Raw genomic sequence first — 19,123 nt, 5'->3', positions numbered from 1 at the left:
TATAGCAAAAATGCAAAGCGATGTCTACAAATTTCGAGACCAAAGGCATCAGAAGCACCTGAAGAGTCAATGTATCCAACGAGTCAACACTTCACACTCGCAGGATAAATGGAACGAAACGTTTTATGAAAATGAAACTCGTCAAGCCAATTTCAATATATTCACTGTAATACTTTCAAAGTACTGAATAAAAAGGTACTGTACGGAATATTGCTTAATAGTGAGAAGGAACCAAAAAGTGAAACTCTCCCGAGTGTCTTCTCTTCAGGAATAAACGTTGAACAGAGGTTACTAAGGTCATTGTGGGCAATACATAGTTATTTACAGTTACCCGAATGGTTATTTCTTCTGGTTAACCAGGACGACGATCTTACTCGTTACTACGCCAGCCTAGCTATTTGCATGTTAGCCAGTATAAAGGTTGGATCTTTTTTCATCGCCCTCCGTTTTTCCTTTGCATAACGAATGATCGAGTGGACGACTTGAATGAAACGAATATGTATTGTAAACCCCAGAATACCCTAGCAATTTAGCATTTTTAGACTTCAACCTCAGAAAAATATTCACTTTTATGCAACCTTCGCTTAGAGGTTACCGGCATCATAAGCTCTCTTAATAGGGTTCTTATAGTGCCGTATGCGCCGATCACGATAATGTTTCTGACTTTAAAAAAAACTCTCGCAAACATCACCCCGTGGATTTTTCTCATGTTTTAGTCATAAGTGAAAGCATAGGAGGATTCTGCTGATCTTTTTTCCTATTTAAGTTCCCCTACAATGCTAGTAAATTTCATCTATGAAAGGAAACCATTCTGTAGTCTTACCTCACACTCATTTTTCAGGAATTCGAATCAGCAGTGATGAAGTCGGATACACTGAAACTGGTAGAACCATTTCTTCTAGCTCATGATGCTACCACATTTGCTGGCGATCACTACAAACATTCGCAAGGGAGACCGAAAGAATGGTTGAGCAGGTAATGAAGAAGTTCATGAAATTCACCCGAAATCATCGTAGGTTCACTTGCACACAGAATTTGCTAAGAAATTAGGATAAAGGAAAAAACTGCTGATGCAAATAATCGACCGGAAAGGATAGATTCTGGAATTGACGGTAGCTATTCAAGAAACCCATTATCATCTCGCTCAACGAACATCTGAGCTCAGAGATGACGACACTGAATGACTATTCCCGGAATTATATCCGGGTTTCAGTTCCACCTCATTCAGTTCTTATCAGAGTACTGTAGAAAAACTATGAAGACAGTTCCGTATTGAGTTTTCCTTGAATGATAAGTGAGCGAGTTGTGAGTGAGCAGCCGATCAAGCATTGAGATTGAGTTTAGAGCGAAAACTAGAAGCTTCTGGAAATTCACCAATGTTAGTGGATTTTTAGTTGTGGGTGCGGAACAAAGTAGAGGATCATTTAGAGTTCAATTCTGGGTGATCATACTCGTCCTGGATTAAAAAATAAAACAAACAAAAAAGTAAAGAATTAGGAAGTAGATGAAAATATGATATCATAATATATGTAAGAATGCAAAGTATAATAGTATAAAATATATGTAAAAAAAATAGAAATAAATGAACCAAATCCAATCCAAATGGTCCGCTACTTCTCCGTGCTTCCCCGTGTTCTCAAGAATCGCCTGCAGTACCCCGTTCACACTGTTACACGTCGATTATTTGAACTTTCGAATATTCTAGGAATACATAAAACAGACGACAGAACTTCCTTGAGATCAAAATGATACAGAAACAGAATTTGTCACCCTAAGTTTCTCTGGAACAAATTTTCTTGTTGAAACGTTTGCAAATTATTCCAGGTTTTTTGTCTATATATTTGTCTGTGTAGCATGGATTAGCAATGAATTCAAACAACCTAACGCAGTCTTCCAAACGATAAAGGGTACGGTGTCTGACGTTAATCATTCCGCTTCGGATGCGCCACCACGTTCCTTTCAATTCAGAATCGTTTTGAGGTTTACAAACGCATGTCTTACCTATACAATGGCTTGCTAGAGTTATGGAATTTTTGGTTGGCACTAGGACGAAATCGTGCAGACAGGGGGGAACCTCTTACCGACTGAATTCAGTCCATTACACATAATTGGAATACATGCGAATAGTAGAATATTAGCATTTCGTATAATAATATGGAACTGCATTTATTTCTTAACGTAGAACCTCTTACTTCTCTAATACTTTTTGTGGATTCAAATATATACATATGTACATATTTAAATATATACATCATCTAGGTTTTAGTACGTAACGTTTAGTCATCTAATTTCTTTTCTGGATGATATCAGGAGAAGCTGGGTTGTTAACGTTAGCATATTCACAAACTGCAGAAAATTACCAATTTTTTTCTTGATCGTAGAGTCTTGATCAAGGAATGAAACGCTTCTACGTGTTATTGGCAAGAATGAAAGTGCCCAGTTCTTTGTATTTTTGTAGATAGATCTGGAAAATACGCGTATGAAGTGTTTTTTCAATGAGCCGTGACATCCAGTTTACGTCAAATTTATCAAGTCATCTTCTGCGGTGATAGCATTTATAGGTTACCAGTCGTACTTTGTGTCGCATAGTTTTTTCCTCGACTATCCCCTATATAGTGGCACTCCGAAAGTTCACCGTACAATACCACTAGGTGTTCCATTCGTCGTGAACACATGAAACTTCCCAGCCGACCAGGGTCGTGGACCTCCACCATGCTTCAACTTATGCGAACCTCTTCTGAAGTGACAAAGTCACTTTTAGAAGTTAAAATTTACATAGTAGCAGTATCGAAACTCCTGAAACCAGTAGGGGAACATGAACTCAGGTGAGTTTGCGGATCCACTCTCTGTATCCCCTGGCTATTTACAGAATCAGCGTTCAACATGAACAACTGAGAAGGCTACTCGCAAGAAAAAAAGTCATGTGTGCAGCTACTTCTGTTTTTCTTATTATACACATTTTGTTAGGATGTATCAATTTATTTATTCATTTATTTATTCAAAACAAATCGAAAGTGGACGAATATTTGACCCTTTCATTTTTCCTTTCGCCTCGAAATACATTTCTTCCTCAAATTGGAGGTTATGGCCCCACGTCTTGCGTACAGGGTCTGTATTTGTACACTCTCTTCATTCTTTTCCCTGGTGACTTCTCTTTTCTTACCGAAGCCTTCATTCTGTACCATACAGTGGTTGAGTTCCCGTGTGGCAGTCTCGTTGGACTCTCTGTGGAGGAGTTCCCCCTCAGGAAACAGCAACTGATCACGACTATATCTTACCTGAACTCATTTCTAAACTTCAAACCAAAGTAGTGTAATTCCACATTTATATTTTGCAGTCAACGTGGAACTGATGAGTTATCCAGGACAGACATTGTTAAAATTTTCTTACCTTTTTTCACAGAAAATCTGTGTAAGATGTTGGAGTTTTTGTGCTGTCTATTTTATTGCTCTATTCCTCTTTTCCAGGCTCCTTCCGATGCTAAAATCAATGCGACGTGAAGCGAAAAGTATGGCCGCATTTCACTTTGCCATGGAAGCAGCAATTAAAAAGGATCAGAATAAATTGGATGTGTTCCAAGTGAGCTCTAACGTTGTTCTTTGTCCTTTCGTGTCCCGTCTCCAGACATTCTCAGTCGATTTGTTATGAAATGACGGAATGGCGACCGAGATGATCAGCACAACTCTCGTTATTTATCAATACGACGCACGTTCTGTTCTGTAGGATTGTTTTTGGACGCGATGATTTACGATCGCAACAGTTCTAACCATTAAAGAGCGGTGATCACGTGTTGAACCGGTATTCTTTTCTTAGCACAGTTGGATTGTCAACGCTCTCTGCGTTGCTTTCAGTGATACAAGGGAGCGGGGGAGTGTTTTACAGACAACTTGAGGCTAGAAACGACAAAGAAGTTCATTTAAACTTTTCAAAATATCAGATTCTCATGAAATCACTGACCAGCGTTAAGCAATATACTGAACATCACCGGCAAATTTTGTTGTTGCAAATATAAAAAAGGGGTAAATGATCACCGACAGGCTTTTCTTCTTATCTCACAAGGTTACGGTAGAATTACCGTTCTTCGACTGTATCCGTATAAAATCCACTGGCTGCAAGTTGAAAAATCTTCAACTGCAATTAAACATGCGGATTAACTAAAAAACTGTTCCTAGGTAACTCACTTTCCCTTTCTTCTTCCTTATAAAGATTACTTACCGATTTTCCCATCTCTTCTTTTGGATGCGCGTCGTTTCCCTTTCATGACTACCGTATTCAACAACAGATCCCGTCTATGAACGGTTTTGCCTTCAAATTATTTGATGACACTTTTGATGCGAACTCATGCTGTTACCATTCCTACCAATGTCATTACAGTTTTCCTTTTCTACAGTGCTCCCCAAAAAATTGGAGGAGTCCGTCTTGTTCTTGGGTCGTTATCTTTAACCACCTTTTTTTTCGCCAGGAAAATCTTCAGGAATCTCTGTATTGTCACGTAGGAACTTCGGAAAGTTCTCATTTATCACGTATACAACGTCATTAGAATTAGAAACGCCATAGAAGGGAATTTTCTGGAATTTCTTGACTGTCACGTAGGCATAGAAAGGGTAGTTTAACGATGGGGAATTAAACTAATTTCATTTGTCGAACCGTGCTAGGTTCACATACCGTTCATACTTTCGACTCCTGCGCTCTGGTTCTTTTGCAACTCCACGCTTTCCGGTTTATTTCCATCAGTTGTAAGCGACAATGACAACTTGCGGCATCGCTTTTTGGTCTCGCCCAAAACATCACATTTTGAGGCAATCAGTGTGATTTTTGGTTACAAGGGCACTAAGAATTTGCTAGAATTGTCTTATTTTTAAATGAAATGGCATTTGCAGAGCTACTAACGTTGAAACGTGTGCGATGATGCTGCGCATAATCCCCACTGACATAGTTGGAGCGAATAGAAAAAAAGAGGTTTTTCTCACAGAATATTTCTAGTTGTTTAATTTTTTGAAGGCGCATAACCAGCGTCCAGCTTCATAAAACATACATCGAAGTTTACGGATTCAAACTACTGAAATAATCTTAAAGACATTATATGAAAATCATACCGTTAGAAAAAAAAACAAGGTTTTCATTCTACGGTGGGAGCTCGTACGTGAGCTGCTTTATGAACTCGGATTGCCCCTCGCTGACTACTCGAAGTGACCCACTTAATCATTAGTCATCACCGCCACTATCGGAATTGGGATGAAGAGGAATGCGCTGCTGAAGTACTTTTAGTAAGAAATTCACGAAAACCAAAAAGTGATAAGGAAAACGTCATTGGAAGCACTATTTTTAAGTTCTTGAGTGTTTCTGCAAGTTTGAAAAAATCTCTTGATCAAATTATGTGAATTAACAGTGAGGCCTATTCAATACGCGCGTTAGCAACCAAAAGGATACATCGGATACAGTTCTAAAAAATAGAAAATTTTCACTATTTTCAATATTTTGTGTAAATCACAGGATCTTTACCGCAGTCAAAAACATGGCTTGACTACAAAAAAAATTAAAAATTTAATAAGTAATAGTAATGAATACTAAAATAGTCCTTGGTCACTTTCACTTTTAATTCACTAGACCCATTTTTTAAAAATTTTACTAAGGACCTTCTCCTTTCAAGGACGCAATTTAGTTTTCACCAGAGATGTCAAAGAATAACTTTAGAACATATTTTCAGAATCAGAATAAACGTTTTTAGTGTAATCCGTACATAGAGGTAATAAGTGTTAGGTATATAGTTTCGAAACAAAAGCTTAGCGAACAGTTGACATTACTGTTCCAGGATAAGCTTCCCAACATTTCAGAACAACAGCTCTTCCATTTAACCATCACGTCTCTGAATTGAAACATTTTGATGCAGCTAAGCAGAAGATGAACTGTATTCACCCCCATTTTACCCTCAATATTACTGGACAACAAGGAAGAGGAAATTATGCAGATTATGAAAATAAATTCTCTACAACTATAAATATGAGGCTCGATGATACTGTGCACAATCCGTTGTTGGTTAGTTTTAATCCAGATGAGGACGGAAAGTGTAGAATGCAAGAAAAGCTTGGAACACCGTGCTAGCTCTTTCGCGTTCTAACAAAATATTTCGCATGATCTCTAAATTCTAGCAGTCTGAGAATTCTCCGCTTTGTCGACTAGTCGTCAACTGAGGTTTTCGTGTGAATATGTGTATTTTGTGAGGACCCGTCCCTTCCACCCACGTCTATGGTCCCCCCGTAGACTGTGTGCAAGCGCCGCAACGTACCACAAGACAGTAGGTTTGTTTCGCAACTCGTCTCTGGTCACTGCGCATTGTTTGTGCTGAAATGCAGACGGCGACCACCAGGCGCCACCCTCCTTCACGCCGAACAGTATCTCGCTTCCGTGCGCTTTTCGTCGGTCGCCGTTGGGGCGGGGCGCCGTAACGCACTTATCACTAAACTCTTCAACATGGACGGTGGTAACGCACCGCTCGATCCTGTACAAGGACATACTACTGATGATACGATGGATGATCTGAAACTTCCTACACTTCCCCTATGTACCCCACCTCCTCGTCCTTCAAGTCTGATCGGTCTACCGGTTCTAAAAACAGCTCGACCCGAAATGAAAATGAAGATGGCGCTGGTCGCAAAACCTTCCATGGTTTCTCGCGACAAATCCGTTGCGATGATGCGCTTCAAGAAATCTAAAACGAGACGTTTCTTCCATCCTTATGCTAAGGTAGGTGTGGTCTTTATTTAGTTTCAACATGCATGGTCTAATCTAGACCATCAACAGAACGTTGTAATACAAACTAGGGTTATTTTTGGAGAACGATATTCCTTTCCGGCTGGAACAAACAGGTTTCCGCATAGTCCTCGTATGGATATTGTGTTCGCTGTGGTTTGTGACATTATCAGTGCATGAATCACAGCTGTTCTCTCTGATGTTCGCTTTGCAAGTCCTAGAAATGTTCAACCGACGAATTACCGTATCTTTTCATCAAGATTTACAGAAAGTACCTCTCATAGTTACTCATTACCAGTAAACTCCTCTCAAACATCCTTTAGATTATGTCATTTAGCCATTCTTGAAATCGTCCTCTTTCACTGTAAATGTTCCCGTAGATGTCTTTTCTCTCAAACACGTTCTCTAGAACCGCGTAATTTCTTTCACTCAGTTTTCATTTCACACCTGGCAGACTTCGCTAGAGAATCCCTTATACGTCTACTGTAAAGTCATGGGAATCTGTTTACAGTAACTCGTTCACCTGGGTACATAGTTTTGTGGCCGAATCTAACTTAGGCTCCGAGCATTACTGTTATCTACATTCCGAATAAGGTACGAAGCGTTGCCGAACGAACGGGAATCACATGCTGTTTAGTCGACCATGCCGACTTGTTTACCTAAATGTTTTGAAGTCGGATGTAGACAACTGCAACCATTTGATTGTTCAGCTGGTCGGCGCCACTTTCTCAAAACATAATTCGGACTTCAACCGATTAAAATCCAATTCATTATTAGGGACATATGTTGTTCCCGACTGAACTGAATTTTTTAGAAGCGCTCATGTGAATTCGAAGGGTTTGGGTAGACTCCGCAGCTTCACTGCTACAAAATTCTTTTTCCATTCTTACCAACCACTTTTAAAACTTTTACCTATGTTTCAATTTCTGTGGCACCAAAAATTTGCCCTTCTGGCTTGTGGACGACGACTTCACCCTTGAGCTCACTTGGAGATCACAGCGAGTTCGTGACATGAGTCATAGTGAATGCGGCGACGAACTCCGCCTCACAAACAAACTCCATTCCTGGTCTTGTGCAATCCGTTGATGACACGAGTCAGTCGAGTTCCAAGTAGTGAAATGGCCACATACGTCACTGCACGAACTACTACTACTGTATTCAACTTGTTGCTGAACAGCAAGTGATGTTTCTTCTCATCATGTCAATAGGACGACATTGGGTTGACGTAGACCGCAGCGGTTCGCCTTGTGACATTTACGGTGCCAATGTTTGCATGCAGAGGTGCATAGTTTGTTCCTCAAATACGTTCGGCACACAGTATGATATTTATCTTCTTTAATTTGATTATTTTCGGGATGTAGCAATTGCAGAATTGCATCGCGTTGTTTCGAATTCATCCTAGGAATCCTCAAAGAAATTCATTTCGATCTACAACGAAAACTTAACCTTGTTCGTGTTCTCCTAGGTTGTGCCGATAATTTCCTTTGTCATCCTCTCATCAAAACTCGTGCATGGAATGCGACCTGTTACAACGTTTGATGCACGAATTCGACGTCGTTCGTGCAAAGACCTTTTTTCAGAAGAAGAAATTAACCTAATATCGCTTGGCCATTAACATTTCCGCCGCGCTTATCTCGGTGTTGAGACAAGTTTTCGGACAGAAAGGATAGCAGTGAAAATGAATTTCTTGGTCACCATCCTGTGTCGGTATCGATTAATTGGTCCCTGTATCTTTGAGTTCAATATGATAGCTGGGATTGAGGGAAAATTTCGACTGAAGAAAACTTATTTTAGCAGAAAAATCATTGGTGTCATGCGACTACATTGCCAAAATCCTTGTATATATTCCCCTCTGGGATTGTTCAACATTTAATGATCCCTCGCATCTTGGTTACTCCCATATAGACTTTGCTTTTCTAAAAATGAAAGCGAACTATCCTTTCTTTAAGTATTACTTAGGTTTTCCAGGAAATCGGCGCCATCCAAGCTTTAAAAGAAGTCGCATCGTCACCGGATGAGGTAGCTGCCAAATTCGCTTCCGAGGCCTTAACTGTTATCGGCGAAGAGGTGTGATTTCTACTCTCTAGAAACTGGTTTATGTCTTAATGAAACATTTTGCAGGTTCCCTACAAACTCGCTCAACAAGTCCCCAACTGGACAGTGAAAGATGTGCAATACTGGGTTAAAAAGGTCGGCTGATTCAGATATTCGTTTTCCAAAACTTGTCTCCCATATCCTAACTGCACTTTGTTTTTCTTCTTTAACAAATGAATCATCCTCAACAAACACCGCAAATGCGTGTACAATACTTGGACAGCTTTTTCATGTCCAAAGAGATTATCCGGATCTCCTGGTTGTGAGTCAGAAAACTGTTATGAGATGCGTTTGTACTCTGTATGCACGAATTGCCACTTGTTTTGAATGGAATTTTCATCGTAGTCCACGTTTTTTTTCCGGTTAACTTCCTAGTAAGGGAAACGACACAACAGTAAGACGGAATTCGCTTCCATCGGTTGCAAAATTTCAAGGAATTTCAACTGACCACCTCTCCTAATTCTTATTTTATTCTGTTTGCCTCGTTCATTGTTTTTGAGTCCATACGGGGGGAATCGATAGCTCTGGTGTAGCATTTAATTTCTGATTCGTAGATGATTTGATCTCCTGAGCGGTGCATTTCACCATGATCCTTTGCGCACCGCACTGACCATTAACTGTATTCCCCTCTAGGACCAGAAATCAAAGCGCAAAAGAGATGAAGACCGCTGTCTACGAGAGTAAGTTTGTTTAGGTCTCTGAAAGACATCATATGTCCCATTCGATCCCATGTTTAAATATCTCTTTAGCAGAAGTTATTATTTGAGTTTTTAGCGTATCTATTTGGTAAACTCATCTGTATTTCTATCTGTTTGTACTTCTCATTTGCGCTGGGAAGATTCAACTTAGTCTTTTCGACACTATGAGGCTTGCATTCTTGCGAAAACCTAGTTTTCTCTAGGTCTGGATATTTGGCCATGCCTTAATACGTCGCTGTTCTAAAGAAAAAAGATCTACTTTTTGCACAAAGAAGAAGTGCGCACTATTGCCATTAGATGTCTTCAGATCGGGTTCGAAGACTACGTAGACAGCTTTGCTAAACAGATGGTTGACGGAGACATCTTGCTGCATTTAACTGAAAAGGAACTCGAACGTGACATCGGCATGTCATCTGGATTACATCGAAAACGATTCATCCGGGAACTGGAAAGTCTTAAGGTAAACCTCTAACCGAACATATTTAACCTTTTTTAGGATGTACTCAGCAGTATGCATTTAGATAGCCGCGGACTACTCCGCCGTGGACGAAAGCAACCTGGATCAGCTGCTCATGTCTCTTAGTCCCGAGCTCTCCGTTTACACCTACAAGGTGAGCTCAACTGGTGCTCTGAGCTTTCTCTGACGTTCTATTCAACTCAAGTCTTGATGATTTTAGATGCTCTCGTGTGGCATAAACAGGTCGTTGTTGGGATCCTTAACTGATGAGCTGATGCAGACTGCCTGTGGAATTACAAATCCTATCCATCGATTGAAAATGACGCAAGCCTTCCAAAGTTGGATTTTCTTCATACTATAAACTGAAACAACGTCACTTTAGCATTAATATCTAGAGATATGGTCTAGCTACAAGAAACTGTTATATTACCCCTCTCCAGACATACAATAGGAATGCAAATATTTGGATTTTTAGTTCTAGCCTAGGTATATTACCCCTCTCCAGACATACAAATAGGAATGCAAATATTTGGATTTTTAGTTCTAGCCTTTTTCGGAAAAAAACACTTTTCCTACTTTATGCGTAGATTCTGCTTCCCGGCTCTGCTTCCAATTGAAGAAGATTCTGTTGACTGTTCTAAATTTCCTTTCCTTCTAGATTTTCACAGAAAAGTTATGCTAATTCTATAAAGCTTCACTCCATTCGTTGATAAATGGTCGTAGATAGCTATGTTTGTCGCCCATTTGTTCCAGGTCCCGGGTTTTTTGATATTTCCCCACCGAGGTCATTCTTGTAGAGCGTAGTGTGCTGTGTACGACCTCGGTCTTCATCCAACCACATTTTCAGTGCAATGTATCTTAACAACCAACTCAAAGGAAGTCGTCTAATTTTTTAGACGCTAAACATCCTGACGAAGTGGAGGTTGCTGTGCTGAGTAAACAAATCGACGTATTCATCAGCTACCGAAGAAGTACCGGGAATCAATTGGCCAGCCTTATCAAGGTCCTGCTTCAATTGAAAGGATACAAGGTAAGTCTCGAAACGAACTAGAGACTCAGCCTCATAAATCCATTAAATGTTCCTTACTCCAGGTGTTCATCGATGTCGACAAACTTTATGCGGGCAAGTTCGACTCATCCTTACTCAAGAACATCCAGGCAGCTAAACACTTTATCCTTGTGCTCACACCGAATTCTTTGGACCGATTATTAAATGATCATAATGGTGATGACTGGATCCACAAGGAGGTCTGTCTCTATAGGAACATCTTTTGTCTTCGTTTCTCTTTTATTCTTCCGGATATATTTATTTCAGCTGAAATGCGCTTTTGAATATCAGAAGAACATTATTCCAATATTCGATCAAGCATTCGAATTCCCTCAGAATGAGGAAGCTATTCCTCAAGACATCCGAATGATCACGAAATACAATGGAGTCAAGTAAGATTCAGTTCAGATTACGTCCCAAGAGACCCAACCTCTCACTCATTCCTTGAGCTGCAATTCTTTTTCCAAAATTGTCCAATTACAAGAGACAACAATGGTTATTGTTTTCCAGATGGGTGCATGACTACCAAGACGCCTGTATGGGGAAAGTTGTGCGATTCATAGAGGGAGAACTGAACCGAACGCCAAGTTTACCAGCATCAGTAAGTAACGCTTTTGTGAATGTAGTTCTGCTTTCTACATTTTTTTCGCAGTATTCTTCTCTTCATATGGGAATTTCTGAAAAAAAATCTTTCTGGTGTTTTCACGACTGTGTTTCTTTTTTCAGTCAAACTCGGCTCCTCATTCTCGTCGAACTGTCGGAGGTCGCTTTCCCCCTTCACAGTCGAGCATCCGACAGACTTCTACAACTAGTCATCGGGGAATTGGAAGAGTTGGAGAGCACCCTCCTTCGACTCCTACTTGTGAGTTGATTATGATGCTATATTCGTTTCAGTTCTTCTTCTTTTATTTTAACTGTTTCTCGGGGTGAAACAGATTGCTTCCTCTTCTCTTATCAACAGGCCGAGAAATTTTATGAGGATTTTTGGATACCGAATGAAAATTGTTTTCGAACTATTTCGTTTCTATGATTTCATCGGCATTTTGAAAATTGTCTTCAACTTCTCGAACTTTTCGTTTATCTATTCTTCAAAGCTCATACACTTTCTTGTCAGGTTCCCTCATCTAAAAGTCTCAGCAGCTCTCATTGACCTCCATATGCTACGTACACATCATGTTCTTCTAATAACAGCATCCTTTTCAGTCACACCAGCATCCTCAACAGACAAAAACCGTCGGAAACACCATACATCGGTCACCACAGTGTACGATCGTAACTGAGAACTCCTATCGTTGCATTCTGGATTGTTTTCTAAACGAAGAATTCCAAGTGAATCTCAGTTGTAACTAGCTGTGTACGGGTTTTTTAACGCTGTTATATTTTATCATGATTCTAGTTTCATTGCATTTTTCACGGGACCTTTCTATGTGTGAGGAGAGCTCATTGTCAGTTTCCTACTCTGCAACTCATATGTAATATACTTAAAAAATAATTCTTTCCTTCCGAGACGGCCTGTTTCTCTTGTCCCGTCGATGAGCTTATAAAGTAATATCGAGCAGATCCTTTATTTCATCTCCTTCAACTCGTTTTAGCATACAGAGTGGGTAAACGCGCTTTAAGACTAAATTACCTTATACACGTGGTACGTTTCCAATAATATTATTCAGAAAAGTAAATATAATATACTAGCAATCAAAACGCTATTCAGCAGGGATATTTCTTGATAATAATACCTGATCTACACAGATGTTGTCTCATTTTCGTGTTTTATTTTCTTTTTTGTCATGCATCCAATTGGGTAATAAATGTTTGCCAATCTAAACTGCCTGTTCCTTTCTTTACCTCATCACTTAACTTCTTCATTTCGCTTTGTTTTTCAGATAAATAAGACTAGGGATGTATTTCAGGAATATGAGAGGGGTATACTCTAGGAATACGAGCTGTATCACGCTCAATTCTTGTTTTATGTCCAAAACGAAACAAAAGCGTATGAGCGAAAGAAACCGCATTGTATGATTCCGTCTCTCAACGGTGCTATCGCGCTGATCGCGATCGTCTCTCCTCGCGAGACTCCGCACCTAAGTTAGATTTTTTCGCTAGATGGTAAGGCTGCGATCGGCCGCAATAAATCTTACGGAAAACCACGAAACCACACCATCCATTAGCCTAGGCGGCAGAAGGCGCATCTTAGTGCATCGGCCGGGAAATTGTAAGAAAATAACAGGAATATGACAATCTGTAACGCAAGTAAGAATGTGCAGGCAGTTCTGCTCTCTGCTGCGTAGGAAGTTGCATCGTTGGAAAGATGAAATCTCACAGGGCTACTATGCGCGCCTTCTTCTGGATGAGTAAAGAGAACTGGGCAAAATCCTCTTCATATTCGCGAAGTACACCGATAGAACCACCAATTTGTGGAGAAAATCCCAGACCTTCGGGTACGCTGCCCCTGTGCAGGACTAGCATCGTCGGTCATGTAGGATCATACTAACAAATACCGCATGCCTAGAGCACTGTCAAATTGTTGGATTCATAGAAAAGAACTGCAAAAGCGTATGTTCGAAAAATTAGTTTTCAACCGCTTCCACGTGATTGCGATATTATTTAAGAGACACTGGTGGTTGTCTTCCCTTCCAATAGCGGAGTTGAGTGAGGACCGCTAAGACTGAAGAAGCGAAAGTTGTTTTGTGCTCAAGGTGAAAATACTCAACACATTGATGATTTTCCCCTAAGCTTTGTTGTCATTTGACAAGAATAAACATCAAACATTCTCAAAAGAATTGCAAAGAAATGTTTCCATACTAACTAGGACACATAGTACGAGAATGGGAACTTCTTCTAACCGAGACTCGCCATCACGTTCTCATGAAACCTGTATGTATAATTGCATAGAACGTGTTCAACCGGGCCCGCGCGAAGTTGGGACAAGCTAGAAGGAAGGAAGGGAGTGAGAGAGCTGGCCAACCCTCAGAGAATGCTACGACCGACGCGTCGCGGTCACCATTCAGCATATGGCGATTTTTAGATCCGAACTCTCTCAGCGCTCCGAAAATGCAAATGCGAACCAATTGTATTTATTTGTTCATTGTTATCAATTGTACATGTAAGTTACTTTAGATAAGTTTACAACAAAATCAATCCAGAGTAGCTTAGGTCAAAGCGGCACGAAGCACGGTGCAGTTGCGTAAATGGCTGCGCTCGAAGCGGCTCACCAAAGTGTAGCGGTCAGAATTTAGAGGACCCTTGTTGGTTCCACCTCGACTCGAACCTGTGTTCACCGCATTGCTTTGAGCGCAGCCGCTTACGCAACTCCACCGTGTTCATGTCGTTTTGATCCTACCATATGTTCTGGTCGGGCGGGTACAGAGCAGTCGGCATGAGGTTCCGCTGTCTACACGATTAATCGGAGATTCAAATCCGCCGTAGTGCTCACCAAACCTTTCATTTCTCTGGGATCGATAAATTGGTACCAGACCTGTCCGGGAGGATAAAAACATTGACTTGACACATCGACTAGCCCCCGCAGGTCATTGCAGATTCCAGTTACACGTTCGTAAAGCTCAAACTATTCTGAATTGAAGCGGACGTAGTGGCGCATCTCAAGCGGATTGATCACCGCCAAACACTTTATCCTTTATACGTTCGATGTAAAATAAAGCTGGTGTAGCGCAACCGGTAAGAGGTCGGCTGCTTCTGCACGATAAATCGTTCGAAATAGCTCTAGTGCCAACGAAGCCTTTCTTCCCTCCGAATTGCGATAAATTGGTACCGTACTTATTCTCGAGAATGAAAACCGTGATTTTACACATTAGTTCTCCTCCGCAAGGCATTGTAAGGCCGCACCTAACTGCTATAAACTATAAACCTCGTACGATTCAGAATTGAAGTTAAATGCGTAGGTGTATTCCACTTAGGATTGACCAACGCTATGCGCTCCTATTTACTGTTAAGGTGCAATGCTTGGAATTTCGCTTTTAGTACTAAAGCACTTTCGCCTCACAAGAAATTCCGAAATGCTTTATTCCATGACACATGCGACTGGAGTCAGAGCCAGTGCTCCTCCGATTTTGTACAATTGACGGAGAGATCCCTCTGCCTGCACCCACGTCCAACTCCTTCCCATCTTTCCACGAGCAACGGGAAGCAAAAGGTGTGGTATAATGGTGTTGTATATCTGGAAAAACGCATAATTCTACTGCGAAGATTTACTTGAAAGAAAAAGCAAACAGTATAGAAAGAAGGAATCCTTCATGAACAATTTGAAGCGTAGAAATAATTTTGTACGAAACTTCAGTGCTATAAGTGATGTGTGTTCAAGTAAAATACAATATTGAAAAACGCATCTACAAACTATGGCGGGAATGCGTATTTAGAGCACTGTTTCTCCTGCTAACAGAAACTTAGAAAAAAATAAGTTCCTAGTTCGACCTTCTTTGGATCTTGGCACGGTATAGTTGAATCGTGTACTGCTTTTCCTGAGCGGAACCAAGATTGTTATCGATTTTTATTCTGATTAACGTTTTGGCATAGTCGCCTTCTTCAGAGCCTAGAAAATCAAGACGCGTGTAATTTACCCCCTCAAACCTCATCTCTCGTCATCCCACAAGATATAACTTAGCAAGCAGATTACAACGTCAGATAATCAGACCAAAACTAGTGCTCACCTCAATGGCCATAAAACCATTGGCAATGTTAGCGAACCACCGGTTGTTAGAATTGCGGCACCATCAGTAACTATTAACCCCTTAGATCTGACTCCGTAGGTCAAAGCCCGCAAATGTCTTGTCATCTATGGATTCATGATTGGATCTTTGGCTATTGTATGAAACGCTTCAAATGTCCTTCGCGCTGAAGTCTGGCTCGCGTGACAAGATCGTAACTGCATCTTGAAAAGGGTATTGTCATGACTCTGTCTGCGATGAGCACCTAAAGGGGTTGATAGTCTTGACTTTACGAGTGCTCCTTGATCCGGGTACAAAAAAAAATCCTGTTTTGCCAATATAGCCCCATATAACTAAAATGTGATCAGATAGCTTACTCCTGATACCATACCTGCAATCCCTGTGCCTTCCATTCGGACAAACGACGGAGTGTGTCTCACTAAGTCCGTCATAGACACGATTGCGGACCGCCGGCTTCTTCAAATTCGGAGGTGGTATGCCCACTACTCTGACATCATGCTATGCCCTACTTGCACCTCTTTGCTCGTATCATCAAAGATAAAAGGAAGCAGAAGAGGGTCTTCGTCGTCAGTTCTACCATGTGACACAGGCGCTCTGTTACATGACTCCGTTTTGAATGGAAACCTTCACTAGGTATCCATTAGACTCAGCAATGTGGCCAGCCACGTTCATGAAGGCACTGCGCTCAAACTGTTGCAGCTACCTGCAGACACGTTCCAGCATGTCTTAAACATATTTCCAATGACTGATTTTTTTCTGGTTTTAATTTCAGGGGTAATGCGCCGAATAGTGCTAAATTACAATGTTCTTGCTTCTTGATTTTCGGTAACACTGGTTTTCAAATTTTCCTTTCACAAATGAACCTGTACAATTGAGAAATAGCAGCCATTTGTCTTTAGGTTTTCCTGTTTCGACTTCATGTACTGGTATTGCTTATGTTGGTGTAAAGTTCACTTTACACCAACGTCTCCGCAATCTCCATCAAGGCGCGCTTTGTGGTGGTGCTCTACGAACACGTTTCTGTTTGAGAGGTGAGCGAGAATTAGGTTGAAGTAGCTGGCTAAGTATGGTGTTGACCAGGATATTCCGTAGAACCTTCATTATTGCTTATGATAATCCTAACATTGAACTCCCATCTGCTGTTTGAACTAAATTCGGCAGCGAGAAGTTAGTGGGATTTCATTAGAACATAAAGACCTTTAAACTTCCGTCCCTAAGACGAAGCCTTGTTATACCCATCTCCAGTTAACATGATTTAGCAACAATTTCTCCTCCCTTATCACTGACGGAGATCTTGATTTTACTCTGATTGCGTTGATTGGGTATTAGATTCTCAAAAATGGGTGTTTGTGTAAGTATCGGGAGAGGATTTAAAAAAAATAAAAAATTAGCACAACTTAGTATCAACCACGGAATTTGCCTCCTGAGGCTTGTATAATCCTGCAGGGAAAGGAATGGAAGGAAAAACTGCAATTATAAAACTCCTCCGTCCTTTGTGTCAGTGTTCCTCTTTAGCTCTCAATTGTAGACGTTCAAGAGCCAATTGGATGATGCCTACCATTTTTTTTTACAATGGTAGGACAGGCGTATCGGTTGAGATGGAGCAAAACTATTCATGCTGTTCTTATAGCACGATTTTTGATCTGCTTCTCTGACTTTTTTGTGAGTAATCTGATTGCTAAGTCATATCTTGTGGGCTACTAGGCTCTGAAGGCGACAACGGATTTGATTTTCCAAGCTCTGAAGTCGACAACGCAGAAATGTTAGCCAGAATGAAAATTGATAATAATCTTAGTTCCGCTCAGGAAGACTAGTGCAAGAAACTATCCAAATACCTAGCAAATATCTTCCTTTAGAGGTAAGGTTTACCTGGCAGCAAACGGAGTCTGCGAATTGACAACGGCGAATCCTCAACGAAGATGGGCAGGAAGTTGCCGACGGTATTTCTTCAGCGTTAATCGCAGCAGATATCGATAAGGAAGTTCTGAAAAGATACATTGAAGTTCTCCATCGAAGAATTCAATTGCGCGAGATTGCCAAATGAGAACCTCACTAAGAAGAACATTATCGGATGTTGCTCTTATCCAGTCAATCCTCTGATCCTGATCCCATTCGAAGTTTCAATACTTTTCTTTGAATATCAGTGGAGAACTTAGAGAGAATTTCCTCTGTTATAAAGGAGCCATCCTCCACAACGGTTTACCGCCTCATAGTGGCGTGGAGGTGACACTGGGCGTCGAACTGCGATGCACAGCGGAGGTTCGTCCTCCGGCAGGGTCTCCCAAGCTGAGAAGGAGTTCGACACATCCGACATTCCGACTTCTCGGAATCGGAAGCCTAGCTAAGAGTAAACCACTGCTAAGATTCACCACCGTCTTGGCAAAATGTCGCAAGGTGGTTCCCTGATCCATATAGGTTGGGCGACGACCTGTGGTGAAAGCTAAGCTCGCCGTGGCATGGCTGCTTAGTTTGGGGAAAAGTCTCTTTGCCACTCCAGCATATTCACTGCCTCAGTACCCTGCACACTGGGCCCTGCCGTCTCAGATGTCGGACGGTATGGCGACCGGTGAGAGGCGATCAAATCTCAGGTTGCTCAGGACGTCATTGATTCTGGACCAAGGCGACACACGCACGACTCGCCATGGAGACTGTCTCAAAATGTGTACTTACAACGCGAGAACAGTTTCCACAGACGCCGACCTGCATGCCCTTCTCGGAGCTGCAGAGCGTATCAAATTTCACGTGATTGCTCTGCAGGAGACCAAGTGCAGAAGGAGCGACGTACGACAGATGAATGGCGGTACACTCGTCATTCGTGGAGAGAAGGTTCCGTCGCGAAATGTAGGCGGTGTTGGTTTCGTTGTGCACCCATCTGTCGTCCATCTCGTCGATTCTCACGAGATCCTGTCACCTCGTCTGGCCATTCTTCGCCTCCGCCCTCTGCGCCAAAAATCCATCAGTATCATCAACTGCTATTCACCAACATCAGCAGCTGATGATTCCGAATTGGACACGTTTTACGAGGAGCTGGAGGAAGTAGTCCACAACGAGAAGTCCTTTTACAAATTCGTTGTCGGAGACTTCAACGCAAAACTAGGAAACGCCACAGGAGAGGAATACAGGATTGGAAGATTTGGACTAGGGGACCGGAATGAAAATGGCAATCGTCTCGCCGGGCTGTTGTCCGCCGCTCGCCTCTTTCATGGGAACTCTCTTTTCATGAAAAAAAGATCATCGTCGGCGGACAAGGGAATCGCCCAATGGCGCGACTCGTGCGGAGATCGACCACATACTCACCAACCGGAGGTGGTGTCTACTTGACGTCTCAGTAGTACCATCCTTTTGTAGTGGTTCTGATCACCGTCTCCTTCGTGCGAAAATACGACTTAGCCACACG

General features: G+C 41.5%; 2 protein-coding genes across 6 annotated transcripts in view; both read left to right on the top strand.

Moving 5' to 3' along the window:
• RB195_010984 (uncharacterized protein) overlaps positions 1-12,327 on the top strand; it is a gene marked incomplete at both ends in the record, with an annotated part of 38,410 nt that extends 26,083 nt beyond the window's left edge. For all 4 annotated transcript variants that reach the window (XM_064192212.1, XM_064192213.1, XM_064192214.1 and 1 more), the window contains 14 exons: positions 328-420; positions 842-975; positions 3,468-3,579; positions 8,719-8,817; positions 8,872-8,940; positions 9,850-10,002; positions 10,064-10,153; positions 10,220-10,337; positions 10,896-11,029; positions 11,092-11,247; positions 11,315-11,439; positions 11,558-11,648; positions 11,774-11,909; positions 12,251-12,327. In XM_064192212.1, the coding sequence (XP_064049793.1) occupies positions 328-420; positions 842-975; positions 3,468-3,579; positions 8,719-8,817; positions 8,872-8,940; positions 9,850-10,002; positions 10,064-10,153; positions 10,220-10,337; positions 10,896-11,029; positions 11,092-11,247; positions 11,315-11,439; positions 11,558-11,648; positions 11,774-11,909; positions 12,251-12,327 (1,587 nt within the window). The remainder of the gene's footprint in view (positions 1-327; positions 421-841; positions 976-3,467; positions 3,580-8,718; positions 8,818-8,871; positions 8,941-9,849; positions 10,003-10,063; positions 10,154-10,219; positions 10,338-10,895; positions 11,030-11,091; positions 11,248-11,314; positions 11,440-11,557; positions 11,649-11,773; positions 11,910-12,250) is intronic.
• A 466-nt stretch (positions 12,328-12,793) lies between these two features.
• Positions 12,794-19,047, top strand: RB195_010983 (uncharacterized protein; the record flags this gene model as incomplete). 2 transcript variants are annotated; one of them, XM_064192208.1, is made up of 4 exons in its annotated part: positions 12,794-12,845; positions 16,626-16,757; positions 17,906-17,985; positions 18,142-19,047. In XM_064192208.1, the coding sequence occupies 4 exons, from the start codon at positions 12,794-12,796 to the stop codon at positions 19,045-19,047; spliced, it is 1,170 nt and encodes a 389-aa protein (XP_064049791.1). The 2 variants fall into 2 exon arrangements, with proteins under 2 accessions (XP_064049791.1, XP_064049792.1); XM_064192209.1 differs by lacking the exons at positions 12,794-12,845; positions 16,626-16,757; positions 17,906-17,985 and having other exon boundaries at positions 18,271-19,047.
• Between the last annotated feature and the right edge of the window lie 76 nt (positions 19,048-19,123).

The sequence above is a fragment of the Necator americanus genome, chromosome III, assembly GCF_031761385.1.
Source record: "Necator americanus strain Aroian chromosome III, whole genome shotgun sequence".
NCBI lineage: Eukaryota > Metazoa > Nematoda > Chromadorea > Rhabditida > Ancylostomatidae > Necator > Necator americanus.
Note: the sequence above shows the minus strand (reverse complement) of the source record. Positions and strands in the feature narration are given on the sequence as shown.